This window comes from Rhodamnia argentea, chromosome 9, assembly GCF_020921035.1.
Source record: "Rhodamnia argentea isolate NSW1041297 chromosome 9, ASM2092103v1, whole genome shotgun sequence".
In the NCBI taxonomy this organism is placed as follows: domain Eukaryota; kingdom Viridiplantae; phylum Streptophyta; class Magnoliopsida; order Myrtales; family Myrtaceae; genus Rhodamnia; species Rhodamnia argentea.
The window spans coordinates 3581889-3602612 of NC_063158.1; the positions used below are offsets into that span (position 1 = coordinate 3581889).

The 20724-nt window shown below is 39.4% G+C and overlaps 2 protein-coding genes across 4 annotated transcripts; one reads left to right on the forward strand and one right to left on the reverse strand.

Annotated features, from left to right (window-relative positions):
• Window positions 1–3022: 3022 nt before the first annotated feature.
• Window positions 3023–6562, forward strand: LOC115736937 (deoxyribodipyrimidine photo-lyase). Its single transcript, XM_030668847.2, has 9 exons — window positions 3023–3381; window positions 3985–4325; window positions 4411–4651; window positions 4869–5026; window positions 5120–5156; window positions 5272–5330; window positions 5553–5634; window positions 5754–5825; window positions 6082–6562. The coding sequence occupies exons 1-9, from the start codon at window positions 3067–3069 to the stop codon at window positions 6265–6267; spliced, it is 1491 nt and encodes a 496-aa protein (XP_030524707.1). The 5' UTR covers window positions 3023–3066; the 3' UTR covers window positions 6268–6562.
• A 662-nt stretch (window positions 6563–7224) lies between these two features.
• LOC115736936 (SNARE-interacting protein KEULE) lies at window positions 7225–18971 on the reverse strand. 3 transcript variants are annotated; one of them, XM_030668846.2, is made up of 20 exons: window positions 18672–18971; window positions 17291–17349; window positions 16453–16534; window positions 14896–14974; window positions 14676–14726; window positions 14472–14568; window positions 14337–14369; window positions 13799–13924; window positions 13530–13721; window positions 13244–13426; window positions 13098–13168; window positions 12021–12117; window positions 11503–11628; window positions 11309–11404; window positions 10976–11095; window positions 10812–10889; window positions 8371–8561; window positions 7951–8041; window positions 7782–7871; window positions 7225–7674 (listed from the first exon to the last, which is right to left on the reverse strand). In XM_030668846.2, exons 1-20 carry the CDS (start codon window positions 18742–18744, stop codon window positions 7621–7623), a joined length of 1989 nt encoding a protein of 662 aa, XP_030524706.1. In that variant the 5' UTR covers window positions 18745–18971; the 3' UTR covers window positions 7225–7620. The 3 variants fall into 3 exon arrangements, with proteins under 3 accessions (XP_030524706.1, XP_048141018.1, XP_048141019.1); XM_048285061.1 differs by having other exon boundaries at window positions 7951–8044; XM_048285062.1 differs by having other exon boundaries at window positions 7951–8044; window positions 17291–17399.
• Between the last annotated feature and the right edge of the window lie 1753 nt (window positions 18972–20724).

Genomic DNA, 20724 nt, shown 5'->3' on the forward strand with positions numbered 1-20724 from the left:
ACAAATGGAATCATTGCCACCATTCCCCCTTCTTCCGCCTTTTTCAACCATGTATTCATTATGAATTCCAAATGAACAAGCAGCAATCATCTCCCAAATTGTCCATAATTACATTAGTACGAGCAGATTCTCTTTACAGACACCTAAAGAAATAGAAAATGTGTGCACATTGTGTATAATATAAGTTTATTCGAATCCCGAGCAGACACTACCATATCTTGTAGCTCACTCTAGCGGGTTTTAGCGACGGCGGTCCATGACCATTGAGCCGAGAAGAACAACATTAAGAAATATACACGTGCATTAAAAATGGTTGGTTATGTTATGACTTACTCGACTATATAAAAATAGAAAATTTCAAAAAACATATTTAAAAATTATATAAAAAAAATTGTCCAAGCCAGCGCCGGCAATGTCACGTAAGACGGTCAACTTCCAAATCGGTGGTTTCCAGTCTAAATTGGCCGGATAAACTGAGTTAGTATCAATGCAAAAAAAGGTTTAAGATTAAATTAGTCCAATTGAAATATTTAGAACTGAATTAGTACCAACGCAATAGATTGAAAACTTTTTTTGGTAACTTTTCCCCACGTTTTGAGTGTTAGTTGGAGGTGGGATCGAGGGCGAACATGATTTGATTGCGTAGGGTTAGTCTATACACCTCTTTTTGTAATGTTTTAAAAGCGGTCAATCGTGGTCTGATTTGATTCTGTGTTTCTTTTAGGGTTTACAATATGCGTATTAGGTGCTTAAACAAAGAAATTACTTTCAAAGGCCGGAGATGTAAACACCCTATCATCTCCGTTCCCTAATTGTACTCCCCCCACCCTTTATTAGCCCACAAAAGGAAGCTTTCTCAAGAAAGCGAATCCGACCTAATATGGAGTTCAGTAGGTACATAAACAACCCCTGATATTCTTCGGGTTGCTTAAGACAAAAGGAAGTTGTCGCGGTTGGTCTAGTGCGCCTCAAAGTCCAACGCTTGTTATAATTGCGAATATAGTCTCTTTTTTCACTGGCATAAGTTGCGTGAGGATACATGATTAGAAAATTGAAGCGGGGTTAATTAGCTGGATGAAAGTAATGAGCGTACTAATTACGTTTGACAAGGGAGGAGTCTAAATCTGGACCCGTCGACATATCCGGTTGAACCCACCTTCATTTTAAAACTTAAACCATTGAGTTATGGATCAACTTGGATGTATTAACTGCTCCACATCACGCCAATTCTTCGATGTGCAGCTTCTCTAACACAACTTATATGTACATCTCAACATATTCTCAGCCGTTGGCACATCTTTTTCTTTCGACAAACAGCGTCTAAATCCATAACGAAATAAGTGAGAAAATTCGGAAAGGGGAGGGTTATACTTTGCTCATCATCTCATTTACAATGTTTAGGGTCTAAGGGAGATAGATTTACTATCATGTGTCGGAGAAAAGAGTGAGTTAAGAGATGTGAAGTTAATGATGGCTTAATTAGCTGGCGCTGCATTTTTCTCTTTTACTCCTTCACAATCACAACGGATGATAAAGAAATTATTGCAATGTAAAATATGGTTATAATGTCCTTTTCTCATTCATAGATTTTCCTTGAGTATATGGTTATAATCACCGCACCATCATGAATTTAATGCAATCTTGAGAAATGGGACGATTTTGATCTGTCGAGTTCGCGAGACTATTTACCTATACGTGTCCACATGCGTATACATAATGCATGCAAGTTATGACAATTTCTCATTGCATGCTTATCGCGGTTCAATGCATGAAAACCCTAGTTAAGAGCGTGAGTGTCGCGACAGCAACAAGTTAAACTAGCCACGAGACTCAATTTCTCTCCCGTTATGTTTCTTCTCGTCTTTTTGCTAGGGTTTCTTGTAGCTTACATCGTAATCACTCACCAGTAGTGTGAAAGCGAAGAAATTTCGCTACGGCTCGATGCAATTTTATTCTAATGGCTTCGCCCGATCTTCCGAGTCAATGAAGTTAGGTTTTACAGCAGGAAGTTCTCATGGCGTTTGAACTTAAGTTGGATTAAGACCACTTACATATGCTTTTACAGCTTAGACTGACCTTGTCCATCTCTCTGACCTGCCTTTATTTCCCTTCTTGAAGCCAATAAAAATTGCAGTGGAAACGGAGTCATCAAGAATCGTAGAAAAAAACAAACTTAGCACACAGCAGTAGAAACTCGCACACATGCAGATAAGTATCTGTACTAAAGAAGCCATAGGTAACCCTAGAAAAGCTACTGACAAATATAGCACTGGTGTTTTCATCACATCGATGAGTAAGATCCACCTTTTCCTGAGCCCTATGATTTTCGTTCGGTAGTGCTGCTGGCTTAACCACATTCCATTTTACTCATCTAGATTGATGTTGAACATTGGCTACGAGTGGCATCTATATGTACCCAATAATGCTCGTTCTCGTCTGACCAAGTTGATTTTAAGATGTCGCTTCCGAAATCTCAATTTATTATGTCATTTTTTCACGAGGTACCAAAAACTCAATTACCTCCCCTTTTTGTGGGTTTCTAGGGTTTGAATCATGGTGCCATGTCCCCCGACTCTGGATTTAGTTTGCTTTTTACTTGTTCGATGAGGTCGGTATGATATTTGATGGGTCCGGGATTCACCTACCTAAGTAGGTTTTCTGGCCATTTTAAAGAAAAAAGTTACAGGGATAAAATTGAAAAAGCCAGCTCTAGGATCAAACTGAACTGAAAAAAGGAATGTGAGACCGGGCCTCCAAATTTACTACGCAAGCTCGAATGGCCTCTGTAATATGAGATCTGATGGGCCCAAGAGCAACCACCCACGAACAATCCATCAAGTTGGGCTTCATTTTCACATTCGGCCCACTATAAGGCCCGCACCTAAAGCCCACTCCAATCCCAATTATTGCGACTGAACACGTGGCAGGTTTCAATTCATCCACGTAAGTAGCTTCAAAACCACAACTTTAACTGTAACTAACAGCTCCCGTTTTTCCCTCCATTTTTTCCCCTCTCCAGGCAAACGCTCCATCTCTCTCTGCGCTTCGATCCTGTGTTTCTCTCTTATGGCGTCTAGGACAGCGATTTCTGTCCAGCCGGGGAGGTTTAGGGTTTTGAAAGAAGGAAGGAGACGCTCTGATGGCGCAGTAGGACCCGTGGTTTACTGGATGTTCAGAGATCAACGGTTGAGGGACAACTGGGCTCTGATCCACGCCGTCGACCAGGCGAACCGCGCGAATGTGCCCGTCGCGGTGGCCTTCAATCTGTTTGATCAGTTTCTGGGTGCGAAAGCGAGGCAGCTGGGATTTATGCTCCGAGGATTGAAGCAGCTGCACCGAGAGATTGAGGAGAATCTTCGGATCCCCTTCTTCTTGTTTCAGGTATGGGTCGGTGATTTCGGTGGAGTTACCATTCTTTGAGTTTGCGGTTGATTGGGGAATTGTGAAATTAGTCATTCGCACTTGAGGCTGGATTTCCACTGGGTGGTCATTTTGGTGCATCTTTGTGAAGTAGCTGACATGGTGCTTTTTCGATGAATCACATGAAATTTCTGTGGGTGGTTTGGCGGAGAGTTCGGCAGGTTGATCACGAATGAAATTATTTGAACGGTAAAGCGTTTTATCCCGAAGAAATGGCACATCAGTGGTCTTAAATGTAATGTTGAAGTTTTACTACAAACTTTTGTACTTCTGCCAATGAAAGACAGTTCTTTCCAGTTAAATGAGTGAAATTTAGCTGCCATATCTTGGCTTTTTTAGTTTCATTTAGGTGGATTTCGTGATTGTGTTATGTTGATATTGATAATGCAAGTCGTTATTTTTACATCATGTGAAGATTGTGGTTGTGTGTTTTTGTTACTTGGAGCTACTAGGTACTCTATAGCTTTGCGCCTAGAGATTTTAGGGGTCATTTATGAGCTACTGAGCCCGTCGCGGATGAATATCTTGCACTCTGATTTATGGTTGTATTGATGGGTTATCTAGGGCGATGCCGATGAGACTATTCCAAAGTTCCTTAAAGAATGTGGGGCTTCACTTTTGGTTACAGATTTTTCACCCTTGAGAAAAATTCGCCGGTGTAAGGAGGAAATCTGTGAGAGAGTCGATGATTCAGTGACTGTACATGAAGTTGATGCGCATAATATTGTACCTGCTTGGGTGGCATCACAGAAGTTGGAATACAGTGCTAGAACAATTAGGGGAAAGATTAATAAAATGCTTCCAGAGTATCTGATTGATTTCCCTACCCTGCAACCATCAAGTAGAAGATGGGATGACACCAATCGATCAATTGATTGGGACACTCTTATTGCAGATATCCTGAGGTTAATTTTATGCTTCATGTCATGGCTAAATATGAACTTCTAATGCTTGGTCTATCCTGCTGATAAATTTTCCTTTACATAATAGGAAAGGAGCCGAAGTTCCTGAACTCGGTTGGTGTAAGCCTGGGGAAAGTGCTGCACTGGATGTATTGATGGGAAGTGAAAATGGTTTTCTGACAAAAAGATTGAGAAATTATAATGCAGACCGAAATAATCCATTGAAACCCAAGGGGCTTTCTGGACTTTCTCCATATTTGCATTTTGGCCAGATATCTGCCCAACGCTGTGCTCTAGAGGCACATAAAGTGCGGAAAAGCTATCTTCAGGTACTTCATATCAGATTACTGAGTACACAGATCAAGTTCTAACCGTGCCAGGAATGTAGAAGTATGACTTCTGCTGACAGTAGGTCCACGATTTTCCTCCTCTTCGCGGAAAGTTCCTGCAGTTCTGCGAGTTGTGTCATTATGTGTTTATCTTTCTCTGGCTCATCCTCTGGTGACACGTAATTTGATATTTCTTCTTCGACTTGCCACTGTGAAGGCAGTAGATGCATTCTTGGAGGAGTTGATTGTGAGGAGAGAACTTGCTGACAACTATTGTTTCTATCAGCCTCATTATGATTCATTAAAGGGGGCATGGGAGTGGGCAAGGAAGACATTGATGGATCATGCCTCTGACAAGCGAGAGCCTTTCTACACGTGAGTGGCAAGCACTTGTTTCCATTTTTATCTGTATGTTTTCTGAGATCATATTCCTGACTGAGTTTGGTTAAAAAATTATCTGTTTTGTAGGAGGGAGCAGTTGGAGAAAGCTCTAACAGCTGATCCAGTAAGTTGATCTTTTGGATTTTTGAGTAGCGAATTGTATTTTGCCTGTGTTTCCCTTCTCTGGTGGCAGCCTCAGTCTCAGGCTCAAATGACATCTTGAATTCGGTCTTCTCCAGCTTTGGAATGCCTCTCAGCTTGAGATGGTGTACCATGGGAAAATGCATGGTTTCATGAGGCAAGTATTCACCTCCCTCCTCTCCCCCGGCGCTCTGATCAGCCGTTTGATAAACTGATCATTGTCTAATTGTGGGGAAAGAGAAAAGTGCATCATGGATCTTGAATGAAGTACTTATTTTTTGGGTTGCGTTGTATTCTTTACCTTGACTGATCTTGCCATAGAGGTTACTCACTTCAGTTGCTCATGTGGCTCTACATGGTGATTTTTCACTGTTATCAGAATGTACTGGGCCAAAAAGATTCTTGAGTGGACAAAAGGACCTGAAGAAGCACTTGAAACAGCCATATACTTGAATGACAAGGTAAACAAGTGAAGGAAAGAAGCGTGATTCACAGGCATTTCAATTTCTAAATGGGTGATTTTATGCTTATTCTGTTCATTATGCCCACATTTCCTAACTGAATGGACTCTGAGATGCAGTATGAAATAGACGGACGGGATCCCTGTGGTTATGTGGGATGTATGTGGTCAATATGTGGTGTTCATGACCAGGTAAGCAATTATCCCGGATTCATTTCGTGTTTAATTTGGTTATAGCTCCTGTTGCAGGAGATAATTTGAACTTTCATGCCGGAGCCAGCCTTTTATTAGTACGTAGGGTGTCGAGAGTTTTTGCTTGGCTAATTTGTAAATCTGAGTATGTGGCTTATACCAAATACACTTGATCACGGTGATGGCTCATGCCTCGGACTACGGATTTCTCCAGAATTATTCCTAGTTCAATGATGGGGTTTTGGTTGAATGGCAGGGTTGGCGAGAGAGACTGATATTTGGGAAAATAAGATACATGAACTATGCGGGGTGCAAGAGGAAATTCGATGTCGATGGATACGTTGCTTATGTCAAGAAGCTGGTTGGCGAAGTGAAGAAAAGAAAGGCAGAAACCGATTTAGATAGAAAGCCAAAAATCTCTGCAGCTAATATTTATCTGTGATTCTCATTGTGTTTAGTAGTCCAGTATCTCAGCTAAGTTTGTTTCTTAGGATGCTCTGATTGGAGAAAAATAGGCTAGATGATTGTTTTTTTTTTTTTTTTGTGAACTTGGAGAGTCTCACCGGTTTAGGATATGGTGTAGTGAATGAAGATTAAGGCAGGATCATTCCTCAGGATTTTCTTGATCTTGACATTGTTGTATTACTAGCACTGGTTAGTAACCACCTTATTGGGTAAAATGTTAACCATATGATTCTTACATTGACAGGAAGTTATGCGGCAAAGAGCTTTCTGCATGTGGCTGGTCTTATGATCAGTATCTTCTCTACTTGATCTGACATTTCAAACAAAATGGTTTAGACAGTTTAATCAAACGGTAATTGCTCTGTTTATTTTGTGAAAAATGAATGATTTGAAAAAAAAAATCGAAAATGATCTCGTATAGTAATTAATTGATGAAAAATATTTTCATCATCAACAAAAACATGATCTAAAAATTTTATAGACTATAAAAATGTTTAACGATTTTTTTTTTAAAGAAAATTGCAAATCCTTCTCTCATGTTCTGCAAAACAAATGAAACCTAGATTACCCTCTTAACTCTCAACAACCATTAAGCCATGGCTAATGGTGGAGTCAAAGACCAAACCTAATCAAGTATTTCGGAGGTCGCAACTAGTGTCCCTCCCGAAGAATGTTCCCCAAGCTTTGAGGTACTCTCTGCAAAAGTGCATGTTGAGTTTCAGAAATTTCTTCCAAAACGGACCCCCAAACATTCAGATTAAGAAAGCAAAAATATATGGAAATTGTACCGAAGTTAACCGTTTATGGTCATCCCCGATGTCTGTTATTTCTCTCTTCCTCCTTAATCATCCATCAGTGTCTGACCCACTACTATTTCAGGGGACTGGAAGACACCTAATGCAGGGTAATAGTCCGCACAAGAAGGCGAAAAACATTAATGAAAGACCGCTGGTATTTCAGCATTAATGTGCTCGACATGTCCAAAAACATGGACCGGAACCTATTTTCCAATCAGATTACAAACTGCATTGACCCGTCTGTCATGTTCTCATCCTCTCGACTGCTATATTATACACATGAATCGGCTGGTTGGCTCCAGGTATAGGGAGGACAAAAAACACAGAAAAAGATAAAAATGAAAGAAAGAGAACAAGACACACAACCCTAAATCAAGAATCATTGTTGCGGGATCCTCATCAGGAATAGTAAGTTTGTACTGGCGCTCCACTGTACCATGAGGCATTCTTGCAACAAAACATGTTAAAAAAATATACTTGGGAGTCGACTGCAGGTGTGAGCAGATGCTTATCCAGCTTGGAAACCTTCCCAATTATATCTGGAGATCATCCAGTGAAAGCTCATTCGCCGTCAACAGCTTCAGCTTCTGCAGATTGAATGAAACATACAAGAGCATGAGCACATTTCAAGAACTCTCTAGTGGTAATAACTGAAAAACAAATTGATCCCAAACTTTGCAAGTAAATATGTTACCGTGATGAACTGTGGAGGATCATCAAGACTGGAAGAGCCTAAGACCACTTCCCTCCTTAGCTTAGTTGTAAGCTTATGGCAAACCCTAAGCTGAGACAGCAAAAATTTCAAGAGCGGTAAACAAAGCAATGGGAAGAGCACAAGTGGTGAAATTAGTAAATTCTTTTACCTCTGATCTGGTAGCTCCACCTACTATGAACACAAAAATCCGATTGCCTAGTTTCTTGAAGTCGCTAGATTCATGTCTTAGAACTGAATCACTGCTGGAAGCGATAAAATCATCACAAATCCATTCAACTTGATGTTTGGACGTATAAATAAGTCTCTCTAGCAGTAAGCCCATGAAATCACAGGTCTTTAGGGAATGAGGAGGACAACGATTGCATATGATTCAAAAGGAGCCTCCAACAAAAAACTACACTAATCAAGGTGAAGAGAAACATGGAAAATCTCATAATATGAATTATGTGACCTGACAGAGACAGAAAATTAGACAAAGAAGGCATATCTAACTGAGAAAAGAAACCGAAAGACAGGACATGAGACTTCTATAGGTCAATTATGGAGGAAAGAACAAGTTAAAAATCACCTTGAATACCCATCATCAGAATTGCGAGGTCGGGCCCATGTTGGTGTCCGTCTTGATCTCATTGAATGAGCAGCTGAAGTTGGATTAGATGATAGAACCTGTGATGTCCCATGAAAGCTTGGACTAGGATCGTTCATACATGGATAGTCCTCCTTTGGTAGTTCCCCTTTGCAAAGCTTTTCAATAAGCTCCTGAAGGAAAAGATAAAAAGACAAAGCATTTCAAGCTAATTAGGGCCTGCATGGCAACGATTCTGATTCGAAAAAATGATTCTGATTAGTATTGTTTTTTCTGATTATGTTCTTTGGATAAGTTTTAGAGAATCAAAACGTGTTTGGTAACTACACAAACTTTCTATTCCTGAAACAGAAACACGTTTGGTAGGTGCACAAAAATTTTGTTCCCGAAAATAATCTCCTCTATTTTTGTCATTTAACTCGAATAATTACGTAGTTACTTTGTGAAATTTCCTCATACATTTCGAATTAATTGAAGATTAATCCGTATTAATTCTCTTACTTAACATATTGCATATAATATTTTTCCGTGCTGTTCCGTCTAATAGTCGTCCCATAACGAGCCGTTATAAGCTTAAAAAAGGATAGACTATGTTAGGTTAGTGTGTGATCTCATATTGTCTTGTTCCAAATTTTCTAAAACTGGACTAAGTTTAAAGTACTTAAACCTAGGCAAATTACAACTAATGAAATCAAGTGTGCAATCAAGGAATCATGACATTGATAAATTGCATCATAAAACCCTAATGAGGCCCTAAGGGCTTAGAGAAAAATGGTTCGGGTTGAATTTCAAAGGTCTTTATGATTTTTCTAAAAAAGAATAAAATCTATGAAATCTAGGGAATCTAGGAACAAATTTATGAAAATGATGTCAAACTAGCCTAATCTAAGCTTATTCTATTTTTAGGGATTTTCTGATTTTTATTTTATTTTTTACGAATTATTTATTTATTTATTATTATCTTATATATTTTTCTTTGAAAATGAGACCTTATTATATTTTAGGTCAAGTGAAAAGTGATGAGGGAATTGAAAGGAAAAGTGAGAGATGTGGAACTTCATTCATTCTATTTTGTGATTCTTTTTTCAGAACTAACTTTTTTTTTGTTCTTGTTTTTGCTCCAAAACTATTCCCGGGACAAAATTAGAATCATTTACATTACCAAATATGATTCTCATCATTTTTTGTTCCAGGGAACTTGCCATGCACATCCTTAACTACTGCACCTGATTACCTTGACTCCAACTACCAGTAGAGGCAGTTTCAAGTTCGCCCAAGTTGTCAACCCAGAAAATTATTAGAAAAGAAAAGATAAGCTTGCCAGCAAGAGCAAAATCCTGTTTACAATCTAGAGACCTTATAAGTACTCACTAGTATCTTGGTCTTATAATGAATTCCCATCTCTGCAAACTAACTTTTCATAGTAAACTGACAGTTCATAGATGTTGCATTCGTAGACCCATACATCACAGTTAAAGCAGTAAACAAAGCTCCATGGCCTAAGCACCAGCAACAAATACTCCTCTCCTATATTTCTCTCCTTTTTATCATATAGCAAATGACCTATCAGCCTCATGTTCCGTTAGTGAGATAATTCTCATAGATCAAATCGCTCTCTCCCACAGTCCTTCCCTCCCTCCCTCCCTCTCCCTCAAACCACAGATGTGTATCCACATATAAGACCATGAGGGAGCTTGTGTCCGTATTCAAATAGAAGCACGTGAGCACAGCTGCCGCACATATAAAATGCATTTCAAACTTACGATTCATTTGACTGCAAAGAAAGTGTAAATTATGTCACGGAATCTATACCTTATTCTTCCTGGAAAATAATTAAAATATCCCCCCATTTCCAGTTTAAGAAACTAAAATAAAGTCTTTCACGATTCCTCCCCGCATGCTACTGAATGAAAACAGTAAGTGGGAGAACAGCACGGATTCAAGTTGTGGCTTTCATGCAACAATTTCCCATAAGTTTTTTTCATGTCCAGCAATGATAATTAAATCTTTTGTGCTCTATATTCTGAGATATACAACCATCCTCCTCAATACTTGGAACATCTTTCCTTCAAATAGCTGGAAAGTAAACAAGAGGGCAATCTGACAACAAAGAATCTTTAACTGCTAAGATTTGCTTCTTATTCCTTTTTCTTTGGTGTCAATCTCTCTTTGAAAGGTAGCACCTGCATGTGCTATCAAAGGTGATAAATTGAATTGTACTTATCCTAACCCCTTTGGTGTTGCACTGAAAAATAAAGTGAGTACATCTTTTTGGCAATTGCAATTTTAACTCAGAATCCAGAGCTGACATGAAATGGATTTGTCTCATTCAGACTCAACCAAAGCTACCCACTAAGTGTGCTTAATGCCTTATCCAAAGCTCCATCTAATGTATTTCATTCATGGTCAAAGAGAATTATTACCTCTATCATGGGATAAAACCGCGACAACTGCCATGTTTCTTCTTCACTGGTACGTTCTTTTCTGGCTGCACGTTTTTTCTATTTATATAGAGGTAGTCAGAAAGAAGCATTTGAAGACAGAAACTCGCTATTACTGAAGAGATCATATCATACAATACATCTACCTTATGCATATCAAACTTAAGAGAAAAGGAACTCATAGTGCTTTTCTTGGTCTCTGTTGCTCCCCCCAGCAATCTCATGTTATTCACCGCATTCATATCATCCATGGGTAATTTTGCAAGCTGATGGAGGGAAGAAAAAAATGAATCATATAATTTCTGTATTAACTGATTTAAGATGGCTACTCAACTGGCATAGTAATCCGACCCAAAAAAAAAAACTAGTATAGTAAGGATGTGAATTTGTATAAGTATATGAAACTCATTTCTTCTATCAGCTGATGGACCACCAGAGAGAGATGATAAAAGAGTACATGAAATCAGGACAAGAACTACCTTCATCAAATTGAGACCCTTCTCACCCTCAAATTTCTCTGGATAGATAGCTGCAAGAATCATTAATAACCGTAACTTATGTTCACGAGTTGCATCCTGCAGGAAAGTATGTTTCGGTTACCTATTATTCTGATTACAATTATGTGGCCTGCTTTCAAGAGGGCATCAAGCAGATTATGTAACATATGCATTACCTCCTTTGCAGTCAAAAACTTAATTACTTCTTTCATTCCAGCATCTCCAAAAACAAGGTCCTGCTGCAGCTGCCCCAGTTCTCGAAGTCCCATCTCTCTAATAATCCTATTGATCTTCGCTGCAATCTGTATAGGCCCAATTCACTTGTTTTGTATGTTAAACGATCATCAGATTAAAAAGTTTAAAATAAATGATAAAACTATATCAATCACACATCCTACAATGAAGGCTGCAGATAGTGGCAACAAGCAGCTGTACATCTTAGTCTAAGGTGCAGACTGCAGATAGTGGCAACATCACTAAACTCCATACAGGTCCAATGATGGCTGTCCCTAGAGCAATACCTAAGTACAAAAATTTTCTATTAACCTTATTCAAGATACTCACTAACAAAAACACAGGAGAATACAAGACTTCTTCATTGAGCTGTGCAGCTAAAAGAATTCCTAGTTCATGAATATTTCACAAGCAGAAAATTTTATAGGATAAGAAAGTTTTCACTCGTACAGAAACTGACCTCTACATGGAGGGAGAGTTTGTCTATTTGCTCACTATATTGTGGCAGCGCTTGAACCATTTTCTGCAAGTCCCGAGTGGATAGTTCACTGCCGTCTCTATAAAAACCAAGAGTCAACATGTCAAGAGATGCATTAGTTTAACTCAAGTTAAGTAGAACTCACTGCTTCAACTTTGACAACAGGATACAGCATCAGAAGAAAGCAGAAGTCTTTATTTACTCACTAAACGGAGGGGAGACAAAACCAAAAAAAATGAATTTGAACAACGGAGAAATCTAAAAAATAAGTACCTACAGAACCTCTGAAGAGTGGATGGAAAAAGATGGAAACAAGAAAAGTAAACAAAAGGGATGAGACCGCAAGAAGTGGGTCAACAACCAGTATGATGATCAGAGTTTGAATGTTACATCCACATCTCAGCTTGTAAAGGCCTGAAATGTTTCATGAGAACAGTTTCCCACTTAGGACTGAGATGTCTCATGAGAACAGTTTCCCGCTTAAATTGCTTCAACGCTCGAGAGAATATGGGAACCCTAACCAAACTTTTGAACCTCCCAGCAAAGTGCAGTATATTAAAGGAAAATGACTAGGCATTAGACAATTTCATCAAATGTGTCTCAGACTACCAGCAAACACCGCATACATTCTATCCAAAAAGAATGGCAAAAAAGAAAGAAAACAAGAAGAATGAACTGGAAAAGATGTATAGTGAAACAGCATAAAAACTCTGCTCTCTCAAACTAAGCTCCAATCAAGTGCGTGTTGACTGATTGAGACATGACTAGTGAAAATCTAGGTGCAACTTGATCAATGCAACAGAAGATGACCTAAAGGAGAATGTGCTACTTCACCAAATTTTTCGACACTGTTCAACTAAGGAGACGGGAGACACTGGCCAAATACGAACAAATCTAAGCATAATAAACCAACACATTGACCAAAAGTTTTTGGCAGTTAGTCAACAATTTGTCCATAGCTTCAGAATCTTGTAGAACAAGGTTTTCTAATAAAACAATTTTACTCCTGTAAAGTCAATAAAAGCCAAAAAAAAAAAAAAGAAAGAAAGTCAAACCAACCTTTGTTGCATTTGTGCAGCCTTGTTTTTGGATACAAAGTTGGTCATCTTCTCATGCAACCGTTCACTAGCCTGACAAAACAGTCAATGACCAAAGAGAATTGATAAAGTTCTGAATGAAGCAAAACATTGGATAGTAGGACTTACATCTGCTATATGTGCATGGCGAAGCTCCAGCCAAACAGGATCATGATCCTCCAACATAACTTCTTTTTTCTCAGGTGCACCACCTGTTTTGCTTGGTACCTCATGCACGTATTTATTTCCCTCCATACTCAACAAATCATGGCACATAGCATCGTATGTCCATTCATGTATAACAGGAGCAATCTGGAGCACAAAGAGAGCAAAAATGTCCTCATCATGACCAGTACAAATGAGGAAAAAAACCAACAAAGCAAGTATAACTACATTTGAAAACATATTACAAGACCTGGTCTATAGATCTGTCAAGAACGAGCAACTCGCATGTTTCTGTCTGAGGAAAATTTGGAATACTTTGCTTGTATTTTGCTAGGCAATTCCAGATCCCAGCAGCAAGTTTTGTTGGAATGAGATCACGGAAGGTTGTCATGGTGTTCGCATCAAGTGATTTGGCAGCACGGTAGCGTACAAAAGGAAAATCCTGAAAGCTTAAGGGCACATACTTTTAAAATATGAAATTCAACACTAACTAAGATTTGGAAATGTACATGTGTATACCCTCAATGAAGCAAAAACTGTAGCAATGCGAGAAGCCATGACATTCAAACAAGCGTCACCTCGGCGAGTATTCTCATCATCCCCAAAAAGGTCCTCCAAAGCCCGTTCATTGTCAGTAATGAAACCCTGCAAAGGAAATGATATTGAGGAATTCTCCGACATTAAGACTACAGGACGTTTATCAATGTGCCACAACATGCAAGTAAAAAATGTAGCTCAAAGTAAATTCTGCAGTACATAATGTCCAACACACTGCCCAGATAGAACAAGTAAAATCGACTGTGATATCTCATCATGGAAGAAACAAAGCTTCTACACCATAACTGAAAGCCATAAAAGATAACTCATCAGGATTATAATTGTATTGACACATTATACTGCTTTAGCTCAATTAAATGCATAGCGCGGGTAGTATGGACTAAGAAATCAATTTCTAGAGTATGAATAGAAAGGGATCATTGGGTGGAAAGTTAATTGCTGTTTTGTGCTGAACCCAGTGCGTGCGCCAATGAAGAGGCTAGTCAGGTTGATCAGATACCTGGCTATCTATTGGAAAGTACTCCAAGTTCATCTGCAGATCCCATAAGAATGAATTAGCAATTGAAACTGGTTTTCATTTTCCAGATAATTAATGTGTTGATAGCAGATAATCTTTTAACCAATAGAATATGACCTCTCTCAGTGCACCTATGCGTGGTAGGACAGTTGAATCCCGCTTGACTTGAGCGACTAATTCTCTTGATATCGGAGAGCTGAAGAAAACAAATGCCCTTGACACAAAGTAGGGATAAAAGAATCAGTAACAAGAAGAAAAAATGCAGCACTTCCAAAGAACAACAGCAAACAGAAAGAAACAAGGAAATGTATTCTGACATACTTCTTGTATAAAGGTGATCTTCCAGACATATCGGACAGAAACATTATGACACTGTAATATAAGCGACAGAGGGTAAGAAAGATTAAGGCAAACCCATCCCCAAATACAAAGAATTATCAAACAGAGTGATTGGAGAAATGTAATGATGATGAGATATCTAAATAGATATGTTGAGCATGCCATGAATAAAGAAACATCCATCAAACCAGAAATACAATACTTTTCTTTAGATGGTTGGATGAAGTATATAGCATCCATGGAAGGTAATGGCTGCCTTCGCCTGTATATGTCTTCAACCACTGATGACAGAAAAAGGAAGTTTATTATTTCCCAGAAAAAGAGAAAGAACTAATTCCCACATCAATGAACAATAGAAAGAAAACTATAACCGCTTGAGAAAATACTTCTGGACAGCTCTACGGTCAGTTAATTTGATTTGCTTGCACTCAAAAAGTGGCCAAGCAAACAGCAGCACCAAGCATAAAGAACAAGCAGCAGATTAAGCATTTGGTCAAGACGCCATACATCAAAGCTGGAAATAAATTTGTAATCACTTCTGAGGGAGAAATGAAAGAACATCGAATATATGCAGGTGTCAAATCCTACAGAAGTTATGGTCTTCAAATTTAAATTACTAAAGTCAGGGGAGTAAACCGGTTATGTAAAACATGTACTTTCCTGGCTTTGCTACATATAGAAGAACTGACACCTCAAGAGTTCCTTAATACAGAATACAAAGTTAAGTCTTAATCAAAATAACCCAGGATTGGGAGCTGTAAGAATTCAAAGTAAATGTGAGATTCCATCCAGGGGCTAGAAAGCAAAGAATGTGGAAAATACACTCTTGTATAAAGGGTAATCTATGATAAGGCCATTACATGTGGAAAAAGAAGTGTCTAGCTTATCACGTGGCATGCTTATCTAGAATCAGCAAACCATTCAAGGATTTCCGTTAATTGCAAATGACTGAGAACAAATGCACATGTTTAGAGAACACGAGCATTTAATTGTTTGGTGATACCGCGTTAACACAACATAATGTATCCACATGATATAATTTCTCATTTGTTGGCACCTTCGATTCTCTTAGTTCAACTGAAGACTTGCTGGTTCATATCATATCATGACAAAGGAAAATACTACACCTCATTAATATGTTACTATACTGGATAGAGAATAACAAATCTTATAGCTGAAGTGATCGATTCAAGTTAAAGGACATCTATTTCAGTTAAAGAATGTCTTCATGATTGCTCTAGAAGAGATGCAAGGGGACTGCTTCAGGTGAGGACATGCTTCAGGGTAATTCTCATAGGGTTATATTGATTCGCTCCCTCCCTCCCTCTCCGCGCTTCAATGTATTTTTGATTTCTCCACTCCTGTCCAAATTCATCTAATGGGAAGGTAGGGTTACTTCTCGAATTTTAATGGGCCAGCTATATATCACATTACATGGAAGTGGAACCCATCTGACACGATGCAAGGTATTGTAACCAGCATTTCTCCACCGTGGCCATGCAATTCATGGTGCTACAACAGGAAAAACATTTTTCTGTACAATTATACAATTAAGCTGAAAAGAGATGATGGAGCGTGAGTACGGGTAATCCGTACTATAAAGAATTAAGCAAAAAGCATGCATCGGGGAGGATTTTCAAACACAAAATATCGAATTCCTTGCATTAAGCTAACACCATGCATTGAATAAAGTTAACAACAATAAAAATCAAGCTAAATTGGACTTTTAAAACCAAATAGATTATCCAACAATTCTTACATGAAACTCCTTCCTCAGTGATATCAGCCATCTTACAAGACCAAGACATTATCTTAACTGTAAGTTTGTCCATGATGAGTACCTACATGCAGAAAATTTGAACTACTTTAAAAGCTTAGAAAAAACACTTTACGAATATACTGACCCCAAAAAGGCCCATAAAAGTAACATGTCGTTCACTTAAACATAATACCGATATACAATATCCCACAAATTAATTTCAGCAAGGTTCAACACAAAAAAGAAAAGGAGCTTTGCTTATACCTCAACGGTGTTTCATACTACTTCGCTGTTTTCCAGATGCAAATATTAAAAACTATACAACAGCTTGAAAAAGTAGTTGATAAAGAATTCGCATGAAAAACAAGGTGCAAACAAAAGGATACAGTGAAATTACTCCGCAAGAACACTTGAAGACGACTGTTTAGGACAATTGCAAACTAAAACTGGATAATACGAGTGTATATTATCGATGGTTGTACCATGACTTCTTGTTGAGATGGGTGGAAATGAGAAAGTAGGAAGGTATAAACAGAGGTACCCTGGTATTACAGTCCACCAACAACAAGGAATAGCAAATGGCTTGAAGAGAGAGGGGGGCAGCTTGGTAGGAGCTGCTTGAAAAATTGTATGCCGTAGTACACATATTGGATGATGACCAGATCACGAACCAAATGGAATGTAGTGAGGACTTAAATTGATACAATCTATGGATAATTCTTCACTTTCATGTGGCACCAACAAAAAACACTGCCAATCAACATAAGTCCAGAAAATGTTGACTGCCAAAAGAATTCATCATTTGATAACTAAGAGGAGGCCAAAAAAAAGCATGTACCTTCCATGTCGATTTAGAGTCGCCAGTTTTAGCTGACCGTAGCATTTCATACAACAGCCCTGATTACATGTCCAATATAGGTAACAAAAAAAAAATAGAGGTCAATTGTCTGCAAACGAAAGCGCGATATGTCCAGCTCAGGTTATAAACGACATTAACCATTGTGTGGCAAAGAACTAGGCAATTTCAAAACTTAATAGATAATTCAAGTGAAAATCTCTAAACCTGAACCAGAAATACTGAAACCTCACAACAAAATCACAGCAGCAAATTTTTAATCTATGGACTCAATGCAACACATATAGCAGCTAGTTTGCACAAAGCATGTTCCTTCTGGCCTGCACTAAGGAAAACTAAAAGAAACTAATGATGGTGATTAAATCTTCAAATAAGAGGGATACTGCAGCTTATATCTGTCTAAAGAGCTGCTACACCTCTTCCGGAACCCACAACCCGAACTTCCATCTTGGATGGCCAAAATAGGCAATCTGATCAACCAACCATGCACTCATGCAATTTAATAACATCACCATTGACCTAATGGTGCTAACGTATTCTTCAACGTAATTATTATATTTCTATACACCTAAACTATACTTTCCCAAACATAGAAAACAACCTGGCTGGTAATGAGTTTGGTGTGTTTGATAAACTAGAGTCCATGTTACATCCTTCATTCAGAAAAAGGAGTACAGTAACGAGCTGCTACATTCCCATATCACATAGTGAATGGCATCAGAAAATAATACTTACAAGCTAATTAAGACCCTAACTAGGGAATTGACTATGCCTAACCCGTTCTTAACGCTTTCTAACCAATTGGTGTACCGCATTCTGATTCCCACACCGTGACCTGTATCTAAACTTGGTATAGATAATTCTCGTCTACATGCTGCTCCTATTTGTCCCCAGACAGGCGGAAAAAGTTCAGTTCACAATCAATGGGCGCAACAATCACATCCTTGGAAAATGACAGTAACAAATAAATATAACCAACCGACAGAAGCCACCACTCATGCGTTGTCTTGGTTCTGCACAATTGGACGTACAAGCCCAAGTTGAGCAGAAACACGATGCAACAAATCAGGCTATGAAAGACAAGTAGCAACTCAAGCACTACTTGATACTGCACATACTGATTGACGATTCAACAAAATGCCTGCATTTGCTCAGCGAAAATGAAGTATGCGACCACACTACACTCCCAATCACAGAGCAACATCCTACCAAAAAATAGCAAAGGCAACGACCGCGGAATCACCAGCCCAAACCAATGTCCAGTAACACAACTCAGTTGCGACGGAACACAAAAACACGCGGAAGAGCGATTAGCTCCGCAACTTATGAGCAAGGCGAGAAGAGGAGGGAATCGAGAGCTCACGATCACGCGTGATTTGCCTGAAATTCTTGTAATCGCCACCGTAGGAGGACGAGTCGGAATCGGAGTACGACATGGCCGATGCAGCCGAAGAAGCAAAAAAGCTCTCGCGCTCTCCTGAGGTTGCACGCTCGTCTCCCGATTCAATCGATCAAGAGAAGCCCAAAATGGAGCACGGATCGTGAAGCAGTGATCAAAGTCGACGAAGGCGCGTACGGTAGAGAGAGAGAGAGAGAGAGAGAGAGAGAGATTGATTTTCTGTTTACCTTATGAGAAGGAAGCGAAGGGGGTGATTGGAATTTTCTGGGAGAAAAAAAAAACTATTGTATTTGGAAACCGAATTATTTATAATAAATGACTATTCAGAATTATCAAGCATCTGTAGCAAAAACATTAAAGTGATTATTCGGGGATGACGTGTTGACTGGGCCCAAAACGTCGAACAAGGGCAAAAGCGGCATTTCACGGAGCTGTCCTTTGAGCGGGCGGGCGACGGGGTGAGGAAATTGGCCGGACTGCGCAAGACTTGGGCGCGATGCGTCGTTTACAATTATACCCCTCTCGTCATTTTTCTATTTTCCTGGAATTTTGTTTTGGTCGAATATTTTCCTGGAATCTGATATAGGACAATAATACTTTTTTAAAAAAAAATTGGTGACAGTTTGGTGTACGGCATTGCATAGCAGTCCGACAGCTAAGGAAAGGTGGAGAACGTCGTTGAACGGTCCGCCCTTCGATGCTTCGTACAACTAGACGAGACAACCATCGATCCCCGAACACACGCAATTGAAATTTCAAAGCCAAGCCACGAGAACGGCACCGAGTTCCTGTCGGGACAAAAATGCAGGACTCGTTCCAGGAAGCAACATTTTTAGGAATTTTCCGAGAAAAATTTGGCACTTTTTTCCTGGAACTTTCGGCGCAGCACGGTTACACGAATTCATGTGCATTCCACGCGCCTTGTCCTCATCTTCCATTTTGAGGATTCATCATGGCTTCTTTTAGGCCAGGAAAATGCTTGTTGAACCGAGGGATGTGATCGATTCGAGTTGAGCGGATATGGTTCTGCACTCGAGTTCGACTCGACTCAACTGTTGAATGCTATTAACAACCTTAGAAGGGATTTAATCGACGTGCGCTCCATCGTAATTCGAGTAGATGAACAATATTAGGAGGATGAAATTAGGAGACTTCTTGAGTTTGAAGCAGCCCTGGATCAGAGATCCTGGTACCAGAACCCAAAGTCCAGAAAGCATGGGACGGGGCACCCTCCGACGGCCCAAATGAAATTACAAGACGGGAGGGTTAAGAAGACGGAGAAAATCTTTGAAAATGTCGAGCGGAGAGCATTTTGGATCGTGTCATTAGAAATGTTATGCTGCAATATCGGGTAAAGTAGCTTTGGAGCAACAGGAGTTAAAGAGAAGTTCAAGCTCAATTGCTGCATAATCCATCCGACGAGACCGCAGTAACCGAGAAGCATTCGAGCACGGAGGCAAGTCTTCTCATTGTACAGGAGGGTCGGTCAGAGAGCTGCAAGAACTTATCAACTGTCAGATTTCTAATGACATGAAGTCTTTGCATGAAGACCCCATTGCTGATGATGCTGAGTTTGAAGATGCTCTTTGGGCAACCTAGTGAGGACAAGTCTCCCCTCGCCAGATGGTTACACCTCCCATTTTCTCGAAAATGCTTGGGTTACAATCGGGAACAGTGTGGTTGCTGCTATGCAGAGTTTCTTCAGGGACTGCGGGCCATTACACTGGCTCCAGAGTTTCCTGGTGCAGCATCTGGCTTGGAAAGAACTCTCTAATTTCATGGCGTTGGTTCTGCTGTGAATAGAAGCTCTACGTTCTCTGAGATACCTACAGAGGTTGCTTTACAGATTGCATGGAGTTGCACGTAGCAGCTTGAACTTTTCTCAGCAAAGTGAGGTGTGTTATAGCCGGAGGTTTTCATGGATTTTCTTCTTCTTCTCTTCTTTTGTCTTTTGTTATGCGGAATGTTTAGTTTCAACATTGATTGCATAATATGACCAAAAAAAAAAAAAAAAAAC